This window comes from Protomyctophum bolini (assembly GCF_963924005.1).
Source record: "Protomyctophum bolini genome assembly, chromosome: 10".
Classification (NCBI taxonomy): domain Eukaryota; kingdom Metazoa; phylum Chordata; class Actinopteri; order Myctophiformes; family Myctophidae; genus Protomyctophum; species Protomyctophum bolini.
In genome coordinates, this window is record NC_137871.1 from 34,107,504 (window position 1) to 34,129,660 (window position 22,157).

Below are 22,157 nucleotides of genomic sequence, written 5' to 3' on the forward strand. Positions count from 1 at the left end.
ATACTATCGCCTGTTCTCCTTTTTAGAGTGTCACATTTGGTAAACATGGACACAGAATGATGGATGGCTCACAACAGGTTGACACACAAACAGGTTGCAGTTGCATTTACTGTCCACCAGAGGGCTCCCATCATACCGTATGGTGATCATCCTCTCCCCGTTCTTGTCTTTCTGTTTGTCCACGTCGATATGAGCGCCGGTCACGTCCTGGATGGCTGTGATGTTGCAGCCCCCTCGGCCCATGATCCGAGACACCACCGAGGCGGGGACAGACAGCTTCTTAGATCTGACACACAGGAACACAGTGAACAGAGAATTAATATATTTGTAAAGCGTGTTTCCTTAATCCATTCTGACCTGAGATCAGATTAAAAAAGTCTGTTTGAAAATGACAGTTTTCTGAAAAAGCTATGTTTCTATGTCAGTCGTTCTTCGATTTTTCAAAAATAGCAGACCTACAAGCTTGTAGCGCGCCACTCTTGTAGATCTGCTATTTTTCAACAGCTAAAGCATAACATAATGCTAACACCAAAAGGGGTTCCCGCCCAAAATGGGTTAAAGAACAAGGTAATAAAGAAGCAGCAAACGGCAAAGCAAAATGATAATGCATTACAACAATAATAGACACTTGACTTAGAGGTATGTTTCCAGAAGCCTAGGCGCCCAGGCCGCAAAAGCCTGATCACCCCAGGTAAGGAGGTGAGTTTCAGGAGCGACCAGGAGGGCCTTAAAAGTAATTCGTAACACCTTAAAAACACTTCTGAAGCTCACAGGCAACTAGTGGAGAGCAGCCAAGATCGGTGTGATATGGTCACTTTTCTAGCAGCAGAAGTCTGCACCAACTGGAGACGGGATATAGCTTCCGTTTTTTTGCAGAGGCAAAAGTAAAGGGAATTACAGTAAACATGATGAGATTAAAGCATGAATGACCTTTTTAAAGGTCTTAATTTTGGCAATAAACCTCCTGGAAGTAAGAAGTCTGAACAACTCTTGTTACTTGGTAATTAAAGGATAGATCAGAATCATAAAGTCACTCAAGTTACAGTTAACATTGAGGCATTTAAGGGACGAGGTGCCAAGTTCCTCAAAGGAGTAGATCTCCTACAATCTCAGATTTTTCCTCATTTACCTGGAGGACATTCTGTGACCGTAGTTTTAATGGGTTGTATTTTATCAACGCAATAGTAGCAATCATGTCCCATGCATATTTTAAAACATCAGGGGGTCCTCATGAATTAAAGCAAATTAAAATCTCACGACTGAAAATCTTTGCATGGCCAAGTCCTAATGTGTGATTTGTGAAAAATTATAAAAGGAAATAACCTTTGCTTTCATATGAAACGTTCAACATCAGATTTGATGGAAGACGCTTCTGAACATATTGCTCGTTTGACCACTTCAAATGCTCTAATCTTTAAAACAGAAGCGAGCTAATGAGTCTGCTTGCTGACCTTCTGACGACCTCTTTCCAGCCCTCCTCTCTCTTCTGGCCTCGCTTGGGGCTGGTGAGGCTGAGCTTGCTGTTGGGGGAGGTGACGGGGAGAGACATGGTCTTGAACGGAGACGGCAGAGAGCTGAGGGTCGACTCGCTCGTATCGGGAGCTCTGGGGGAAGACAGAAGACACGGTGGAGTCAGGCCCGTCACGATTATTACAAATTCAAATTTTATTTGAGGTAGTCGCAACAATTCTTTTGCATTATCGTCAATCGTTTCCATGTTGAAAAATAGCACATCACTTGTCCGCTGTTTTGTGCATTTTTTTGGAAAGAAAGAATATAATAAATCGTTAAATGTGTCAGTGATTTCTTTGTATACTAAGTTATTTGTCATATCTGGCCTGTGCAATTTCTACCAGAAGGCAGACAGAAATACAAATTGTAACATTCCAAAAAACAATTAAATCGTAAAACACAATTATTTGTGTGACAGTCAAGTGAAATGTGTACTTGTGAAAGCTCCAGGTAGAGTTCAAATAATGAATGGTAAAATAGTGTCCCATGCCCTTCTAGGTTGCTGTTGGGTATTGGCGGAGTACATGCTCACAAGCCTGGAATGTTGTCTGATGCCTTTAAGTAGCTATAAGTAATAATGTCAACATTTGAATGACCCTTTTTATTGTATGCAGACAGCCAGCAAGAAGTAAAACACTCCCAAAAACATTGTTGTCTCTCTGTGACACATCTAGGACAATCTGCATTCAAAGATGTTCCTAGAAGCTTTGTCATTGGTCGAAAAAAAACCCGGTCGAGAGGAGGTCTCCTGCACAGGAAGGGACACACAAGCCTAATCGCTGATATATGAAGATAATCGATACAATGATCTCTGCCCCAACGCGTCACTAAACGCAGCGGCATCAGCCGGGACTCACCGTTGCGTGGGTTTGGAGATGGAGACCGTGACCTTGTCCACCTTGCTGTCGTTGTGTGGCGGAGCGCTGACGACGGAGGGGCAGTGCCTCTTCTCGGGGCCGTGCGGGAGCGTCTGGGAGTGGGGGGCCAGTCCCGACGACGGGGCCGAGGAAGAGGAGGAGGAGGAAGAGGAGGAGGACGAGGAGGAGGACGAGGGGAGGTCGGGGAGGTAGTTGAGCTCCTGGCTCTTGCCGCCACTGCTGCTGCTCTCGCTGGCGCAGTCGGTGCTGTCCAGGGGGTCCGAGTCGCTGGTGCCCCCCGTTACCCCCCCGCCCCCGCCCCGCGGCTCCCCGTGGATCTTGTTCTTATCAGCCTTGTGCTGCGCTAGCGCCACCTGGAGGGTTAGGAGTGGACAGGACAAGGCAAGTCAAGTTTAAATTCTCCCCAGACCACTGATATATAAGACGGTGTGTTTCTGTTGAAGCGTAGATTGTATATCACACCATATGCACATCTGTAACTTCCACCAGCAAAATAATACCAGTAAATACATTTTCACAATGAGTTTAATATAAATATGACAAATATATCATGTAATATCTCTGTATCGGCGGTATCGCCTCGGTAAGGGGTTTTAAAAACGCATCACTTTGTAAGCTTATAGATATAGGCTATTTTGACCATTTCTCTAAATAGACTAGTTCGACTAACCGTTGCACCATATATTGTAGCCAGCTGGAAAACATCTACAAAAGGCTGTCATCTGCCAGGCATCATTTCACTAATGAAAAAAAAAAAAAAAGAACATGGCGGTTACCTGCGGGTCCTGTAATATGATTGGTTCGTTGGGCGAGGAGTCCTTGGTCTTGTTCTTCTTGCTCTTGCGGTTGGCGCTGGGCGCGGCGGCCACGCTGGCTCGCTTCTTCCCGAAAGCGGTGGTGAAAGTGGTGGAAGTGGCAGAGATACCGATGGTGGTGGTGGTGGTGGCACTGGGAGGCTCGATGGGAACCTCCGCTTCTGCGTGGGGGGGAGGAGAGGCAAATTGTTTAATGCAACAAAAAGTTCATATTGCGTTGGTGATACGACTCGTTTTTAAAGCATTGTCACCAGACGCAGCCGGCAGGCGGAGACTAAGCAAACGACATCATGTGGCAAAGTATAAATCAGCCCTCAAGTCTTAGGCCTGTCACAATTATTACATAATTGTCTAATTATTACTAATCCGTACTAATTATTTGTGCATAAATGTCAATGGTTTCCACGTTGAAAAATGTCCATACATTTCCAAGAATAGCAGAAATAGCTGCTCTACAACACGCCGTGACTTGTTGGAAGTTTGTAGATCAACTATTTCCGCTATTTTGTATATTTTTTTGGAAAGAAACGTATTAAATGTGTCAATTATTTCTTTGTATATTTAAGTTATTTGTCATAACTCAACCAGTCAATCCCGTACAGTGTGTGGGTGGTACACTTTCCCGTACAACTGTGGTTGTAAAAGTTATTGACATCGACTTTCCAGTAAATTACAACATTGACGTGTCAGTTACAGTCACCTATTTGTGCAAATAAAGGCACTTTTTTCGTGTAACATTGACGTGTCATCATACATCACCAGGTCATTTAGTGCACTCTGTTTCGCAACTTTGCATGGTCACTGGTCAGGGACCACATACAATACCGTCACAGACCACCAGTGGTCCACGGACCACCTGTTGAAAACCTCTGCTATAGAACATGTGGGGAGGGAGGGAGCTTTACCTTCAGCAGAGTCCTCCTTCTGCTCCTGCATGTCAGACGACTCGTCCTTGGTCTTCTGCTCCTCCTCTTCCTCCTGCTTCCTCTTCTGCTCCTCCTTCTTCTTCTTGCGTTTCTCCTTGCGCTTCTCCCGCTTGACGGCCAGGGCCTGCTTCTTGCTCTCCTCTCTGGACTGTTGACCCAACACACATTCAACACATGGTCAGGGTGAGCGGAACACATAGCAGGCCTACAAGCTCACTACGCGAAGCATTGTAACCTTATAAAGCTCATAGAGGAAATAGTATATACAGTATATAGATTAAAACGTGGGCTTCTCAATTAGTTAATTTAAAAAAAGTCAACTAAATGCTAAATACCCCTAAAAACTAGTCAATGTTTTTTTTGCAAGACACTGTTATGCAACACAGTATAAAACAGGGATTAAGTTGTTAATAAATAACCAAGTTGATACAGTATAATGTGTATACTATACACACACACACACACACACACACACACACAGACAAACACACACACAAAAACAATGGACTGATTCAGCCCTAAAAGCCATTCCAGGTTTTACCTTCTCCAGGTCCAGCTCCTTGAGCAGGATGCTAGCGTTCTTGTTGGCCTCGGCTGCCTGCTGGTCTTTGGCTTTGACGATGGTCTCCATGCACTGGTGGCACTTCTTCAACAGCTCCTGACACAGCAGGGAACCAGAGGTGGTTAATAGTGATGCTATTGTTAGCAATGCAATATTATTGGACATACTTGTCCCCCCCCCTCCCCCCTGGCCCCAACACATGTAAAGCGTCTTTGAGTATCACGAAAAGCACTATATAAATCCCAGATATTATTATTATGCTAATGTTCCATACCTGGGGAGGTCAATTTCTCATGAATTTACATACATTTACAGACACCAACAGTTACTTTGGCAGGGAGCCAGTCAAAGTCTCCGTATGGTTTTTAGAACCTGGCATTATATGTTCAGAATCAGAAGATAATTATGTTTCTGCCCGACTTAGAAACCTAAATTAGCGCCCTCTTTTTTTTTTTTTTTAACTTTGTTTTTATTTCAGTTTAGGCAACTTCACAGAATTACAAGTATACATTTTTCTTACAACTGATCTTTTTTTTCCTTTTTTTTTCACGACCTCAGCTGCATACTTTTACAGGATATATAAATGATACACTCATACACACAAACAACTTCACTTACATTTACAAGTACTCACAAACAAAGAAAACAAAACAACAAAAAATACAGGTATACAGCGAGACAAAAACGACAGAGCGACGGCAACAATGGGAGGTAAACAATACTGGGAACAGACATACTGGAGATGGAGGAAGGTGTATGGGTACACCAGAAGGTCTGAAGAGAAGTGTATGGGTTACTCAAGATTCCGAAAGCCTGCTACCTCGACAGTAGAGGCAGAACAGGACTCCATCTTTTACTAAATATGTTTGGTTGAAGCCTCAGGGCATAAGTAATTTGTTCCATCTGGTAGATGTCCCATATTTTTTCCACCCACATACTGTATGTTGGTGGGGCTGGTTTCAGCCATTTAATTGTAATACATTTGATGGCCGCTGTAAGCAGCACATGCAATAAATATATTTTGGCTCTACTCTCCAGACCTTCCGGTACCACTCCCAACAACATTACTGTGGGATCCTCTGGGATGTTTTGACCAAAAACTTCTTCTAGTGCTTCAGACACCTCTCTCCAGAATGTTCTCAATTTGGGGCATGTCCAAAATATATGAGTGTGATTCCCGATATGTGCTCCACAGTCCCTCCAGCATCTATTTGAATGATCTGGACCCATTTTGGCCACTATATGAGGCGTCCTGAAAAATCTAGATATTACTTTCCATTTAAATTCTCTCCAAGTATTTGAGTTGGTTACCAGGTGCGCTTCACTACATACCTCTTCCCACGTATCCGTTGTTACTTCTATACCTAATTCAGCCTCCCATTTCTCTTTTATATACAGTGTATTATTTGGGCAAAGGTCCAAGAAGACTTGGTAGAATTCCTTGATTACCTTGCCATCGCCAAATTCAAATTTGAGCAACAGCTCCTCAATAGGAGTGGGTTTCATGGCCCTCTCCCAGTCCTTATGTTTTGTTAGAAAGTCTCTCAGTTGCAAATATCTGAAAAAATTTGTCCTTGGGAGCCCGAATTCAGTCCGTATCTGTTCGAATGATTTAAGACCATCCTTATTAACTAATTGGTGTATGCTGGTTAGGCCGAATTCTGTCCAATTCCTGAATCCTACATCCAGTTGAGCTGGTATGAACTCCTTTATGTAACCAATATGTGTTAGCGAGGAGATCTGTTTAGGTAGTCCAAATGAAGTTTTTATTTTTCTCCATATTTTTAAAATAACTCTAGTCCACTCGCTCATTTGGATCTCTTTCAGTGAGGTATCTAGGAAGGGTACAACGTGGAGTGGTTGCGAACAGAGGCTTTTTTCAATATTTAACCATCTAGTATCCTCAGTTTCCTGGAGCCAAATTGTTAATGGTTTAAGCTGTGCCGCCCAAAAATAGTGTCTCAGATTTGGGAGTTTTAGTCCTCCAACCTCCTTAGATAACTGTAACGTTTTTAGCCTCACTCTCGGTCGTTTCCCCTGCCATATAAATTTAGAAATAAGTCTGTCCAATTTGTCAAATATGATTTTAGGAATATCTACAGGTAGCATCTGGAAAGGATAGAGTAGCCTGGGGAGAACATTCATACGTATACTCTCAATTCGACCCAATAGAGAGAGGGGAAGTGCCGACCATCGGTTTAAGTCTTCACTTATAGTCAGAATTAATTTTTCGTAGTTGGTCTCATATAATTTGTCTAAAGATAGGGGAATAAAAATCCCTAGGTATTTAATACCCTCCTCAGGCCATCTAAACTCACTCTGGATTTTAACTGTTTGTGGTATTTTACTGCTTATGTCCATAGCCATTGTTTTGTCCACATTTATTTTGTAGCCCGAGTAATACCCATATTCGGAAATTAACGATTTTAGATATGGGATTGTTGTTGCCGGTTCTAACAGATACAGTAGCACATCATCAGCGTATAATGATAGTTTGTGCTGTTCCCCGTCGATTGTTACTCCCTTTATATTGTTATCATCTCTAATCAACTGCGCGAGCGGCTCAATACTGATCGCAAACAGCAGGGGTGATAGCGAGCATCCTTGTCTGCAACCACGTTCCAGTGTGAATCTATCAGAGAGGAAGCCGTTGACCTTGACCGCCGCCTGTGGGCCAGAATATAGAGTTTGTATCCACTTTATGAAGTTGGGGCCGAATTTGAATTTCTTTAACGTTTGAAGTAAGTATTGCCAAGAGACCCTATCAAATGCTTTCTGCGCATCCAGAGATAACAACATCACTTCCTGTTCCTTCACTATAGGGTGAGTCATTATGTTCAGTAGTCTGCGTATGTTGTCTCCATAATATCTTCCTGTAATAAACCCAGTCTGGTCGGGGTGGATGATGTTGATGATAATTTTGTTTACTCTTCTGGCCAGAATGGCTGTTAATATGCGCATATCCGTATTCAATAATGAGATGGGTCTGTAAGACTGGCATTTAGTAGGGTCCTTACCCTCTTTGTGTATTACAATTATCGTCGCTTCTCTCCATGAAGGAGCCATATTGCCGCACTTTAGTGCGTGATGATAGGCTTTTAATAATAAAGGAGAGACGATTGCCTTAAAGGTTTTATAGAACTCATTAATGTACCCATCCGGCCCTGGACTCTTATTGTTTTTTAATGTGGAGATTACTTCTAGCACTTCCTCTGCAGTAATTGGACGGTCTAATTCTTTTGAAGCAGTTTCTGATAACTCTGTCAGTTTTATGTTCTCCAAAAAAAGTTTCAGTTCTTCATTGTCTGTGCATGTGTCTGTATTTTTATATAATGTTTTATAAAATTCTGCAAATGACTTTGAGATCTCGTCTGGCCTTGTAAGTGTTAAACTATCTGACTTCAATTTCTGTACAATATTAGAAGATTGTTGTTTTTTGAGTCTCAGAGCCAGTAGCCTACTAGCTCTGTTTCCAAACTCATAGTACTTTTGATTAGTGAATCTAAGGTTTCCCTCGATCTTTTCAGAAAGGTGGTTATTAAGGTCTCTTCTTGTTTGTTTGAGCGCATTTAATAGGTTCAGGTTGGATGTTCTTTTATGCTGTTGTTCAAGATCTCTTATTTTATCCTCTAATTCCTTTCGCTTTGCCTCTCTCCTCTTCTTCCTCGCACTAGCATACGAGATAATACAGCCCCTTAAGTAAGCCTTAGCACAGTCCCATAGAATAAGAGGCGATGTGTCATCTGACATGTTTGTTTCAAGGTATTTCTTCAACTCGGAATTTATCAGTGTAATGAAGTCCTCATCATTCAGAAGGGAGGCATTAAGCCTCCACTGTCTTGTTGTAGGTCTATGTCCTATGTCCCAGTCCACCGAGATAGGTGCATGATCCGAAATAGTGATTGGAAATATGGTTGTATCGATTATCCTATGTATTTCTGATTTGGGAGTGAAGAAGTAGTCCAATCTTGAATACGACAAATGTCTATTAGAAAAAAAAGTAAAGTCTTTAGCTCCAGGGAATTTACTTCTCCAAATGTCTACTATTCCTGTCTCTGTAGATAGATGTTTCAGCATTTTGCTCATTCTAGAGGGAGGAGTTTTGGGTATAGGATGTTTATCTTTAAACTGTGACATCACACAATTATAGTCACCACCTTTCAGCAGGATGCCAGAACTATATTGTAACGTCATATTAAATATTGTTCTGATAAATTCAGGGTCATCTTCATTGGGAGCATAAACATTCATAAGTGAAATTTGTATGCCATCAATTGTGCCATTTAGTAAAATGTATCTTCCCTCTGAGTCTTTATGAAGTGAATCTAGCTTAAAATTGACCTGTCTATGTATGAGAATTGCCACCCCTCTTTTCTTTCCTGATTTATGTGAGGAGAAAAACACTTTGTCTGCCCAAGATTTTTTTAATTTTTCATGCTCAGCGTCTGACAAATGTGTTTCCTGTAGAAGTGCTATCTGGCATTTATATTGTTTTAACTGGTTTAGGATTTTCTTTCTTTTCACTGGGTTATGAAGACCCTTGACGTTATAGCTCAATACCTTAATTAAACCCATCATTTAGTCGTGTTAAATTGAGAATATTTGAAATAGACACTGCTGAGAGGCTCCGTAGAGGTGAATGGGATTTAGGTGGAGCACACATGGGAAGGACCGCATTTGAATATAGTCTGATAAAATATGTGGTCGTGGTTGGAGAGGTGAGAGGCATCAAAAGAGCGTTGATAATCAAAGGATAGGCTAAGATATAGTCATATGCATAGAAACATAGTCGTAGAAGTAGCAACACAGCTGAGCTGTAAGAGAGGTATTTACGTGTCAAAATCATAAAAATATTCATAGAAAACAATAAAGTAAAGACATGAAGTTGCTGTTGCCGAAAACATTACAGTAATAACCCCTCTGAGTAGGGGGGATTGAACAAACAAAACTGGAAAAAATAGAAAATAAACACCAGATACAAAAGGCATCTAGAAATGAACAATCCCTGGGACCTAGTCCCAGGCTGCAGGACAAAGCTAGCAGCTAACGAACACAAGTTCGGGGGGCTTCAAAAAACCCAAGTGGGAGAACGAAAAGAGAGCCAACGGGCTCCCACAGAGCTAGTAGTAATTTTAGAATTAGCAGAAGCGAAGGTTGTAGCTATACAATCTAACAAAAGAAAAATGCACATAGGCCAGTCCTTAAGAATAAAAGATATGTACAAATACAGTGAAACATTAAAAAATAAAAATACAGTTAGGGGAAGTGAGTGGCATAAGAGGGGGATGCTGATGGGACTATACCGTATTAACTATATTACTATATTACTAAATAGGCAAAATAGGAATAGAAAATATTGTAATGTTAAAAAAAACCAAGATATTAATTGTCCATTAAGAGGAATAGGAAAATAACTAATGTAGAAGGCTTGTAATTAACAGGCATGCAAACAGGCCCAAGGTGAAAAAGGTGACAGTGTGCGGGGCCGACGCTGTGCCGCGGCGCAAATCTTTTGAGCGTTTATCAGTACTAAACCCACTTTTTTGGGGGGGGGGGGGGGGGGTCGTGGGGGACAGTATATACTGCACTTAAGAGTCATCAGCACAAATCTATTACTCTCAGTATGTAGAAAGATGTTCAAATGAATTACTTCCTGTACTGTACTAGCCCTCCTCCCCGGCCTGTGTGTCTGTGTTAGGCTGTGCAACAGTGACACTTGTGGTGGTGAACAAATGCTATAACGCTATGTTCGTGCTCGGACACAGCCAGGGACACAGGGACACAGCCAGGGACAGACCCAATGACACAGGGACACAGCCAGGGACAGACCCAATGACACAGGGACACAGCCAGGGACAGACCCAATGACACAGGGACACAGCCAGGGACAGACCCAATGACACAGGCACACAGCCAGGGACAGACCCAATGACACAGCCAGGGACACAGCCACACACACACATACTGTAGCTGTCTATAGTGTGGTTGAGTGGCTGCACCACTCAAAAATGACAGATGATTATTTACTAAATCAGTACAAATCTAGTCATTATTGATCAAGATGTTAACATTCATGTCCCGATAGTCATAGAACAATTAATTTACTCCAACAGGAGCACTAGCCCCTCGAGGAGCACTAGCCCCTCCTATATTCAGTAGATTTGTGTCCTAAATGCCATTGACAATGAATGGAGAATAATTGTCATATCTCGGCTTTTTATCCTACACAATCCTACACATTCATTGTCACAAAAATGACAATGAATGGATGATGTATGATTATAAGAGTGCCGCTCACTTCACACGGGTGTGATTAAAAAAAAACAGGTCCAGCACTCACACTCCCATCTCAAAATCCCTTACAGTTACACTCTTCACATCATGTAAAATAGAAATTATATTCACTGGCAAAATAATAACTTCATAATAATACTACTTCAATATTTTAGCCTTAGTCAATTTAAGACATGTAGAGTAACATCCTCTCCTTATTCAACAGTAGATGCATGTTTTTTTTTAAATATATCTATTTAGTATAAGCCCTGGGGGGGGGGGGTGTAGTACTACAAGTTGTATGTATCAAGAGTTTTATTTATTTACTCACACGCACGCACGCACGCACACACACATGTGCGCGTTTATTTACTCGCACGCATGCATGCACAACACATGCACACACACACACACACACACAGCGAGAGAAACTGACGCCGGCGTGTCCACACCACAGACAGTATAACGTAAGGTGCTAACGTTGCTAATGCTAACTAGTAGCAGCTTAACTATGGGACTGACTGGCGAGTCACAGACAGTCTGTCCCAACTCCCGCCGAGTCCCGAGTCCACACAAGCGGAGCGACCAGCGGCGGCGCACATCACCAGATGCAAGCAGAAATATCGTTCAGAATCATTAGTGATCGACTCACGAGACTAGTCCGTCAGTCTCGTCAGATAATTCTCCGGGCAGCGGGCTCGGGCTCCACCCCCACCCACAGACCCCCTCACCCCCCCCAAACATTTTTTTTAACGGATTTGCATGAATCACACAGGTCCTATATTTGGGATAAAAACGGCGATTTTCGCCGAAAAGCTACACTTTTGCATGCCTGAATTAAAGTGATTAACACTAATAACAGTAATACTAATAATACTTATTTGGAGAGAAGAAAAAAAAGGGGAGAAAAAAATAGAAGCAAAGAAATCGAGCAGGATGTATCAGTCTGGGCATGACCAGCCAGCAAAGGCTAGACCAGTCAGACCACATACAAGCCCTCTCCACTCTAAGGCAGGGTAACAGCACCCCCCTGTGTATTCTGGCGGTTGGTACCGCTATTAGCGCCCTCTTTGATCATACTTACTACAGCGTCACACAAAAGTATAAAAAGTAACAGATCCGCAAGCTCTAAACCGCGACACGTTTCAAGCTTGTACATCTGCTACTTTTGCCATTTCTTTATTTGAATCCTGAAATAAAAAAGTAACAGTTTCCACCCGACAGAGATAAAACACTCCCCGTGTGTTGTGTTAATACATAAAGGTGTCCCCTCCATCCTACCTTGTCAGCGATGGTGGCGATGTATCTCATGCACTCGATATCTGAAGGAAACTGGTTGACCTCCTTCACCAAGTACTGCACCACCTTCACGTGACCCTGGAAACGTTCAAAGTCCATTGATTAGACACGTCACCAGAACCATGTTACAGCAATAACACTTCATCCCACTAGACAGCATCAAGAATCACAAGTTGTAATCACATGTCGGGACGGCAGCGCTCGTTTTCAATTAGCCTGACCCTCTAAGGTCAAGGCAAGTCGTCACCGCGGCATTAATCCTGTCACAATCATGACTATTTAATTGACGATACATGTGCAACTAATGGCGTATGGCAGGAATTAAGGTTTCTTCCGTTAAGCACTTAAAAAGGTGCAATACAAATAATGTGTTTTTGGCAATGAAAATTGGACCATAGATATAAATAAAAATGACATTTCTATTTGCCTTAGGCTTTATAAACAAAATGTTCAAAGTGTAAATATGACAAAGAACGATTTATACTGTGATTCTTAATCATATCGCGATTAGATTCGATATTGTGATTTTGTCCCCAAGTTACTTTGCTTTTTTTTTATACGAGGACATTTTAAAACAATATAAATTATAAACCATGAAAAGTTCGAAAAACCATGGCATTCAAAATTGTGATACTTAAGTGAATTGATTTATTTTGCCCACCCCTAAAGAACGATATACAAGCTCACAGATTGACACGTTGTGAGGGTGTAGATTTAAAAAGAATGTAGGCCCAGACGGTTAGCTCAACTGTCCAATCTAGACGGCCTTTGCCGCGTGTCTTCCCCCCCCCCCATTTCCTGTCAGTCTACTTTCAACCTATCAATAAAGGCAGAAAAAGCCAAAAGAAATGCAGCCCTACACCACATCAAATGTTTATGTTGTGTGTGTCCGGAGCGAACCTTGCGGAAGGCAGCCATGAGCGGGGTGATCTTGCGGTTATCGGCTGCATCCACGTCTGCGCTGTCGTGCACCAGGAGTTGGACCACGTCAAAATGGCCGCCGTTGGCCGCCAGCCAGAGAGGCGTGTTCCCTTTCTTGTTGCGCACGTCGATATGAGCACCCCTGGAAGGAGAAGAGCCGCTTATCAATGGTAGATCATCTTATCACAAGTTTTCAAGTGTATACCCAGGTCTCTGCCATTGTTTTTTTACCACTGAGCCAATAGAGCCTGCCTGCTGCTTGCTCTGGCGAGAATCAAACTTTGTGTCAAACCACAAACAGGATCAAGTCCAAAGTCTTGTCTAGCCTAGATGCAGGATCTAAATGTCTCAATAGAAGAGCAGAGACCAAATACAACCAGTTATGTTGTATTAACATACTCTACCCATCTTAGTGTGTGCTTTTCATGTGTTTTTCTATGGACCTCCAGTCTGCATTCAATCATACAGATTGGACAAAATAGAAGATTGACTTTAATTCAGTATGAGTAGGAGTTCACATGAGTAAATGTATATAGTACGTTCCACCCCTGATTCTAGACAAAGCAAGACAACATGCTCGTTTGCAGCACCACGGTCCAGCACTCACCTGTTGATGAGCAACTCGCAGAACTTGTAGTGACCTTTATCGGCGGCGATGGTGAGCGCCGTGTCTCGAGACGAGGGGACAGGGGGAGCGTTGACGTCCGCCCCCTTGTCCAGCAGCACCCGGCCCACCTCTGCGTAGCCCCCTGACGCCGCCTCCATGAGAGGAGTGAGACCCGTCTGGTGGAGAGGAGAGGAGAACCATCCAATGATCAAAACCACACAAATACCACAGTTAAATTAATAGCAGGAAGACCGCGGATTGTTTCTCACCAACTCCACAATTTAAAAGCATTGAAGCAGAAGCGCCTTCAGAGCGGCCTGATAATAAGCGAGGTACACATAAACCATAAATCAAATGCAGAGGGACAGTTTAGTGCCTCGCTCATAATATTCTTTACATTAAAACTATAGGATCATCACAAGTGGCGAGTCCAGCAGACCGTCTCACCTTAGCGCGGTGTTCCACGTTGGCCTTGCGGTCCAGCAGCAGACTCACGACCTCGGCGCGCCCTTGGAAGCAGGCCAGGGTGAGAGCCGTGTTGCGGTTGGTCTCGATCTGGGCGTTGATGTCAGAGCCCATGTCCAGCAACAGCTTGACCGCCGGGACGTGGCCGTTCATGGCCGCCAGCATCAGAGGAGAGATGCCCAGCTTACTGCCAGTCCTGCGCACGCACAGAAATAAATATGAAATGGATTAAATGAACGAAGAAAATATAAATACTGTATATCTTTGATCCGTTACTATGTACAGAGAACGCCAAGGAGAGTAGTAGAGGATTGTCTGGATCAGGTTGAGCACAGTTGGGTGTCATGACAGCATGTGACATGATCCGTTCAGTTTGACATAAGTACTGCATTAAAGTTTGAGGAAAATGTTAAAATTTGTCACATACCAGTGGTTCTCAAACTTAATTTCAAAATCCCCCATAATTCTGACTGTGGAACCAAATGGACCCATAAGGGTTCATTTGGTTCTTAACTATCAGTGATTTAGCTGAAGGACAACACTTTGAGAAGCACTGTTCTATGCAGCTCGCCCTGTGGGAGCCAATCAGTACAAATGGATAGGTGTCAAAGACCGTTGATCCATGATCCTCTGTAAATACCTTACTCATTGCAGGAGTTATTTTAGCAAATTAACAAGAATATGTTGCTGCTCACCTGGAGTTGATCTCAGCCCCGGCGTTGAGGAGGATCTTGATGATGTTGACGTAGCCTCCGGAGGCCGCCAGGCTCAGAGGCGTGTAGTCGGAGACGTTACGGTGTTCCTTATTGGCTCCCCGCAGCAACAACAACTCCACCACCTGACCGCACACAGCCACACACAAGACTTCATTAGCAAGACTTTCTGAGTGAGCTGCCGATGTTACTAGACCTGCCACACTTCGACAAACAGAATGGACGACATCACTTGACCTGGAATCAAGACTGATTCGCTCAGTACAGTTGGCTTTTTTTCCCCTTTTTTCCTTTGTCTGTCCGGGCGTTTCAACAACTCTCTCCGTTTCCGAACGTCACCAGTTGCATAGGCATGTCATTGCTTATTGGATAGGGATCGACGAATCACAGTCACAATCACAGGCTAGACAAAGACAAAGGCCACTGAACGGAGCAAATCATTCTGGATTCCAGGCTATGGATGGCTAGGCTTTTGCCTATAATTTCCTGGGCAAAAACAGGAGACGCCTAGTTGAAAGTGGTTTTACCTCCTGCCTTCCCCCAGAACAGGCCAGAGAGAGTGGGGTGTCTTTGGTTCTCTCCGACTGGGCCTCGATGTCACCCCCTTTGTCCAGAAGGACCTCGACCACACCAACATGGCCGGCGGTGGCAGCCAGGATCAGAGGGGTGAAACCTGAAAGGAGAAAATGACATAGCATTATGTTTAGGCCGCTATGCAGCCTTCACACCTAGATTTTCCAGTTTCAACATAATCTAGTTTCAAATGTTCTTCAATCTCTTCAGATATGTATGCGTGACGTCCGCGTCATAACCCAAGACAAACAAGGTGTCCCAAAACTTGAAAATCCGATCAAAAATGTTGTAATTTCCAGGTAATTCTAGCCGTCTAATTGTTTTCTAGTTAGACCTAATAGGATGGAGAAATAAACAGCCTGAACTAGGCGGTTTACTTTTCTTCCTGCGGAAACAAAGATCTTTTAATGTTGGTGTTTATTACTAGCATTTTAGTATTTGCTGGGGTGGCAGCATTACAGCGGATTACATTACAGAAGATAGCAACACACTGAATTAAGTTAATTAATTAAACAGGCGGCCAGATCAACCTGTAAAGGATGATCCGTCACTAGTGCAGTGAGGGTATCGCCCTGTCTGTGACCGGCCACGCCAGAGGCACCGAGTGCGTAGATTCCTACCTTTCTTGTCCCGGTGTTCGATGTTGGCTCCTCGCGCGATGAGGACAGACACCAGCTCCTCGTGTCCCCCGGCGCAGGCCAGCGTTAACGCCGTGTCGTGGTTACTCTCCGTCTGCGGGCGAGGAAAAACGAAACAAACAAAACATTTGAATTCATTCAACGTGCGTGTACATACTTGTACAAGCGTGTGTTCGTCTCTTGAAGCGTGTGCCGTGGTGTCGATGTCTGGAGGACTTACATGTGCGTCGATGTCAACGGAGGGGTAGAGGGGCAGGACGGCGGGGGGCGAGGCCATGTTGGTGGGCGTTTGCGAGGGCGGCTGGGACAGGGGCGTGGGAGACGTGGTAGTGTTCATAATGGGCACACGGTTGCTCACAGCTGCAACAGAGAAAAAAACACCTTAAACCCTTTTTGGCAAACATGTATGTGTTTAGGGGCACAAAACCACAGACCGGTAGCTGACTGGATATAGCAGGTCATTGCCACTCTGCCCTCAGTTCCTTGTTTGTATACTATATGCTATCGAATACATTTTAAAAACTATAGTATATAGATAAGTGTTGTATTTTTATTGACAATACAGTGCAGTACTTTTAAAACTTCAACAAACTAAACTCCAAGCCCTTGAGATCAGACTTCAAACGGGTATGCATTTCTAAACCTAAGCACAATCCCCAACCACTAAACCTAACCCCTAAATGTCCAATACCAACCCTGACCCCATCCTGAATATTTTCCTAAATTGTATCCTTAACCCCGAACATGTCCGTTAACCACGAAGACAACATTTCTCCTCTGGGGTCCCTACACGGTCGATTTCTCAAATTCTATACTATACGTTGCGGGGCTGACTGACCTGCCATGATGTCGTCCAGCGTGTCTGTGAGCGTCTGTGCGGGCGTAGCCACCATGAGTCCGTCCGGGGTGGCCTGCTGCTGGCCCAGCATGCCCGGTCCTAACCCGGCCAACTGCTGACCCGGCACCTGCTGCTGCCCCAGCATCTGCTGCCCCGCCAGTACCATCTGCAGCTCGGGGCTGGTGCTACCCGGGTAATCTGCGGGGTTGTAGGGGTCCGGTAGTGGCTGGATGGGGACGAAGGCGGTCTGGAGAGGCAGGGGTGGAGGCTGCTGCTGCTGCTGCAGCAGCAGCGACTGAGGCGACGGGGGAAGAGGCTGCAGCGTTTGGGGCGACGGGGGAAGAGGCGGCTGCTGTCCGTCTCGGTACAGGATGGTGTCCACCTGAGGCAGCTTGGCGTAGTCCACGTCTTCGCCTTCCAACTCCTCCTCTTCCTCCTCCTCCTCCGAGCCCTCCTCCTCCTCTTCCTCGTCGTCTTCCTCATCGTCCTCCTCCTCTTCTTCCTCCTGACGGGCACGGAAGCAAGATTCAACTTTAGCATCTTTTGTTGGTTTCGTTTGTACATTTGTTCTATTTCTCCCAATTTAGTTATCGTGCCAAATGGCAATCAGGCCTACACTACACTGTAAATGTCTGTGTGTTCATTTAACTCGGAGAGTTTATAAATGTACGGGTCCATTTGGACCCCTGGTGGTCCCCGCCCGGACCCTTCTTTCAGAACCAGTGCTCTAGCATAGTCCCTCAATAATCTCTAGTCTCTTCTGATAAGCATGACATGAAGGCTGCTTCTTTTCACTCAACAGCGAGGAGTTTCACCAGGAGGATGTAACGCGTGTGGAGGAACACGCCATCCCTCCCAGATACACACCCCACTGAACAGGAGCGTCGCCGTGCAGTGCAGTCGACCTCCCAGTGGCCAATGGTGTTCATATGGACTCCCAGCCAGGCCTGAGGCACCACGGAGGATTTCCAAACGCCTCCTGAATGATTCCCTCTTAACGAGATTCCTATAGGGGGTTCCAAATGGACACTTACAGGTCTATAACTCTAAATGTGTACAAATTGAACAAAATAATTGACCCTTACGGGCCAAAATCCCATTTGTACACTCTCAGAGTTATGGTGGTTAAAAAGAAGTTTGAGAACCACCGGTATTGTAATTGTATACCAGACGTGAAGTCCACATACCAGCTCTGACAGTGTGATAAACCGGTCCCGGAAACGGTTCCAATAGTGAAGGAACCGATTCCGTTTGCTCAATGCTGGATCCGGTTCCTCTGGTTCGGGATCCCAACCCGAATTGGAACAACTTTTTTCCCACAATTTCCTGAAAAGTAACTGTTTTGGACATACAAGTACACTCAGTAGTCAATGATTAAAGCAAAATAAAATCTCACAACTGATAACATTTTGTATGGTGTGACTAGCGCCGTTATGTAAAATATGTAAAATGATGTTTGAGTAATATTGACACTGCTGTTCTACATAATGGCAACCAGGTGAAGAACTCACCTGTGGCTTTAACCTTTGCTTTTATGAAATATCCAAGACCATTAGAGTGTTATGGAAAATGATTCTAAACATATTGCTAGTTTGACCATTTCAAATGCTCTAATCTTTAAGAAAACACTAATAGCTTATCTACATGCTCTCGATGCGTCTGCGATGCATTGAGAGCCTGTAGATCAGCTATTCTCGCTGCACAACATGCGTTCATAGAAGACACGGCTGATTTCAGTCATTGAAATCAGCCGTGGCGACCGACGAGTACTTCACCTCGTCCGCTTCCTCTCCCGGCTGCTCCTCCTCCTGTCCGACGCAGTCTCTGTGTTGCGCCTCCTCGTCCGTGTCGGAGCCGGGGGCGTGTGTTAGGGCCCCCGGCACGGTGGGGAGGGCCCCCAGGGTGCCGGGCCCCGGGCCGGGCCCCTGGCCCGCCTCCTGCTCCTCCTTCAGGCCCTTGGCCTCCATGTACTCTTTGGTGAACTGCTGCTGCGTCTTCAGCTGCAGCTGACGCTCCACCTTCTGCAGCTCCTTTAAGATCTTCTTCTTCTTCTGCACCTTCAAGACAGACGCAAAACACTTTAGCGTTTATCGGATTGCCAGAGTGACATCACGCTAAAGATTTGTTGAGATGTCATCACCGTGGTCGGGCAGAAACCTTGTATGTCCAAATTTCAGCTTTGTTTTTTTATTAATGCACAAACACAAAAGTAGTGAAAATAGCAGATCTACAAGCTCAAAACATGTTGTGTCTCGCGATGTGAGCTTGTAGAATAGCTATTTACGGTTTTGGACATACAATGTTTCCACCCGAAAGTGAGGATATTCTATTTACAACTTGATCAAAATGTGAATGCTCATCTTTGTGCATCTTTCATCAACATGATTTTACCATAAGAAGAAAGTTCAATAGGCGACAACTTCGGTGACATCTTCTAGATGATTATGAAGTCAATAACAATTCATAGATGAAAAGAAGCCTTAATAGCCTTAATAGACAAACTCTGAGCACAACATTCCGATATGGTCTATGATATGGTCTATAAGGGTGTCCTCATTTTTCCCCCCCGGACACAAACGGGTTCCATTTTGACACTTTTCAGAATTATATTATGTGCGGAGCCTACCGATGGCCTCACCTGCTCCTCTCTGCTCTTCTTCAGCTCCTCTATCTTGTCTTTGGTGAGCGGCTCCCCCTGGATGAGCTCCAGCGACTGCAGCTGGGCCTTCTCGATGGCACTGATCCTCTGGCCCAGCTCGTTCAGCTTTCCCTCCGTCTCCTCCACGATGCACTCCAGAGGCTGGCACAGGTGGAAGGGCGGCAGGGGCTCCACCTCGGGGCCTCGACCCGCCGATGTGGGACTGCCGCTGGGCTGGAGGGCCGCTTGCCTCTGTTTGGATGGACCTTTGAGAGTGGACAGAGAGAAGGCTTGTTCACACCGCGCACTAGAACGATAACTGCAAATGTATCGTTATCTTCTGGATGGCAGAGTCGACACCACAACTATGGTGAACGATAGCTATGGTTCTCTACAGTGCTTGACCTTAAGGCAAACCAGCACTGTTTGTTCATTTCATTTGTATTGCAATATTGTCAATTGTACACAATTGTTGTGTTTTGATTTGAACTGAATAAAATATACTAATATTAAATGGAGGATACATTTTTTTAATGAAAAGGAATATATATAATTCTATTTAAATAATTTTGTGAAGTTGTCACCTTTGCTGGCGACAGGTGGGGGCGTGGAGATGTTTGAAGGGGCGCGGTCTGGCTCCTGAGGGGGCACCACCATGGCGAGAGCTTGGAATGGGACACGAGGAACCTGCGGGAGAACAAAGTTCTGGAACTTTACACATGCTAAATACTTAGAGGGGTCGTCTTCAGGTGAACTTAAGACTGATGGTGTACTTCAAACACAATCAGTCTATGTTCTGCAAAGTCAAAGACTGTGGCGGTGCTGACAAACTCTGACTTGAGGTCTGTTTAACATTTTCTTCAAAAAGAATCTACTAGCTCACAATGCGACACATTGGAAGCTAGTAGACGGCGATTCATCGCACAACATAGTATACAGAGATTAAGTGGTTAAGACGATGGAAAGACATCTTCTAGACTGGGCGCCACTCTGGCCAAACGTCTGTGGCATTTTCTAACGGTCAGAGACGCAAGGTCTTGCAGCCCGGGCCGTCGGCCAACGTTGAGGGTTCCCCGCTTACCTGAGAGGCGTCTTGCGAGGGAGGCGTCAGCTGGGACAGGTCGGGAGCAGGGACAGACAGGACGTTGTTGGGGTAGTCTAGCAGGTAGGACACCACGTTGGTGTGTCCTCCCTTAGCAGCTTCGATCAGCATGGTCGAACCATCCTAACAAGACACACATATGGATGGCTTTACAAATGCAGGTATATTATAATAATAGTAATACTATATATTGTAAACATAAAAGACATCCCAAAACATAAGACATTTACAAATTAGTTTTTTGTAATCAAAAGCCAATTAACAACTATCCACATCAGTATTCCTGCATTGAGTGCGTGCATTCATGCATGCGTTACCTTGAGTCTGTGTGTAGGATCTGCCCCGTGCGCCAGCAGTAGCTCCACCACAGCCAGATGTCCGCCAGCGCAGGCCAGAGACACCACGGTGTGGTCATTATTAGCTGTCGCTCTGTTCACGTTAGCACCTGGACAGGACGGGTCAAACACACGTATTCATTAAGACTTTGAGTCAGGAGAGATTGGTCATGGACACTACACTCCAAAGATAAATACTAATCAGCAGTAAATCATTTTGGCCGGTTGTCTTACATTTGTAAGATATAATAAATATGGCTGTCCTGTGGTCAGGTTATGGACCACAGGATCTATTTAAGGGCATTCCACTGTCAAAACGGACAAAATCACCAGACAATAACTGCTGTGTAGTAGTTTTAGTGTATGAATCGACAAAAAGAAAAATCATGGCCTTTCACTTCCGAAAATATTTTAAACTCGCATGACTGCATTTGAAAAAAAAAGAGAATTTGTTTGATTCCATTCGTATCAAATCAACATGTTGAGTCAACGGCGCACAACACCTGGTTGGACCTGACAGCACCTCTAGGCATTGTGTCAAAGTGTGCTTAAGCGAGCCAAGCAGGTTTCCACCTTGCATGGTTGCCTCCAGTGAATGGGTGAATATAATGCACATCGTAAAGCATTTTAGACAAAGGGAAAAGCACTATAGAAATGCATTTAACTGACCTTTACTGATGAGGAACTGTACAGTACAGAGGTGGCCCGCCCTGGCAGCCTTCATTAGGGGAGTCCTCCCCCCTTCCGACTCGTGTTCCTGGGGAAAACGCGACAACACGCTCAATTAGGGTGACAAAAGCCCATTTCAGAAACCAAAAAGAAAGCGAGACGATGTGTGTTATTGTCGAGTAATGCCCAACTCATGCTCCACCATCGTACGACACCATCGTACGACGGAGTATAAGCAGTGCTTGATGCGTACCAGGTTGGCTCCAGCCTGCAGTAGCACGTCCGCCACGTCCGTGTGCCCGTTTTCACACGCGTACGTCAGCGCTGTGTCTCCCGTCGCCGTGGTCGCGTGGACATTTGCCCCTGAACAGGAACAAGTGAGTGGTTAGGAAT

General features: G+C 44.6%; 1 protein-coding gene across 18 annotated transcripts in view; it reads right to left on the reverse strand.

Annotated features, from left to right (window-relative positions):
- The window catches only part of ankhd1 (ankyrin repeat and KH domain containing 1), a 54,457-nt gene that overhangs the window by 7,346 nt on the left and 24,954 nt on the right, over positions 1 to 22,157 (reverse strand). For 8 of the 18 annotated variants that reach the window (XM_080774531.1, XM_080774530.1, XM_080774546.1 and 5 more), the window contains exons 11-33: positions 22,018 to 22,127; positions 21,765 to 21,852; positions 21,078 to 21,205; positions 20,740 to 20,883; positions 20,243 to 20,345; positions 19,647 to 19,924; positions 18,796 to 19,077; positions 18,208 to 18,357; positions 17,021 to 17,525; positions 16,403 to 16,542; positions 16,165 to 16,276; positions 15,499 to 15,644; positions 14,954 to 15,096; positions 14,241 to 14,454; positions 13,794 to 13,969; positions 13,166 to 13,328; positions 12,248 to 12,343; positions 4,673 to 4,789; positions 4,111 to 4,279; positions 3,167 to 3,366; positions 2,370 to 2,743; positions 1,452 to 1,604; positions 137 to 286 (exon numbers count right to left, since the gene is read on the reverse strand). In XM_080774531.1, the coding sequence (XP_080630657.1) occupies positions 137 to 286; positions 1,452 to 1,604; positions 2,370 to 2,743; positions 3,167 to 3,366; positions 4,111 to 4,279; positions 4,673 to 4,789; positions 12,248 to 12,343; positions 13,166 to 13,328; positions 13,794 to 13,969; positions 14,241 to 14,454; positions 14,954 to 15,096; positions 15,499 to 15,644; positions 16,165 to 16,276; positions 16,403 to 16,542; positions 17,021 to 17,525; positions 18,208 to 18,357; positions 18,796 to 19,077; positions 19,647 to 19,924; positions 20,243 to 20,345; positions 20,740 to 20,883; positions 21,078 to 21,205; positions 21,765 to 21,852; positions 22,018 to 22,127 (4,141 nt within the window). The remainder of the gene's footprint in view (positions 1 to 136; positions 287 to 1,451; positions 1,605 to 2,369; positions 2,744 to 3,166; positions 3,367 to 4,110; positions 4,280 to 4,672; positions 4,790 to 12,247; positions 12,344 to 13,165; positions 13,329 to 13,793; positions 13,970 to 14,240; positions 14,455 to 14,953; positions 15,097 to 15,498; positions 15,645 to 16,164; positions 16,277 to 16,402; positions 16,543 to 17,020; positions 17,526 to 18,207; positions 18,358 to 18,795; positions 19,078 to 19,646; positions 19,925 to 20,242; positions 20,346 to 20,739; positions 20,884 to 21,077; positions 21,206 to 21,764; positions 21,853 to 22,017; positions 22,128 to 22,157) is intronic. The other 10 variants (XM_080774538.1, XM_080774545.1, XM_080774537.1 and 7 more) reach the window with 4 other exon arrangements.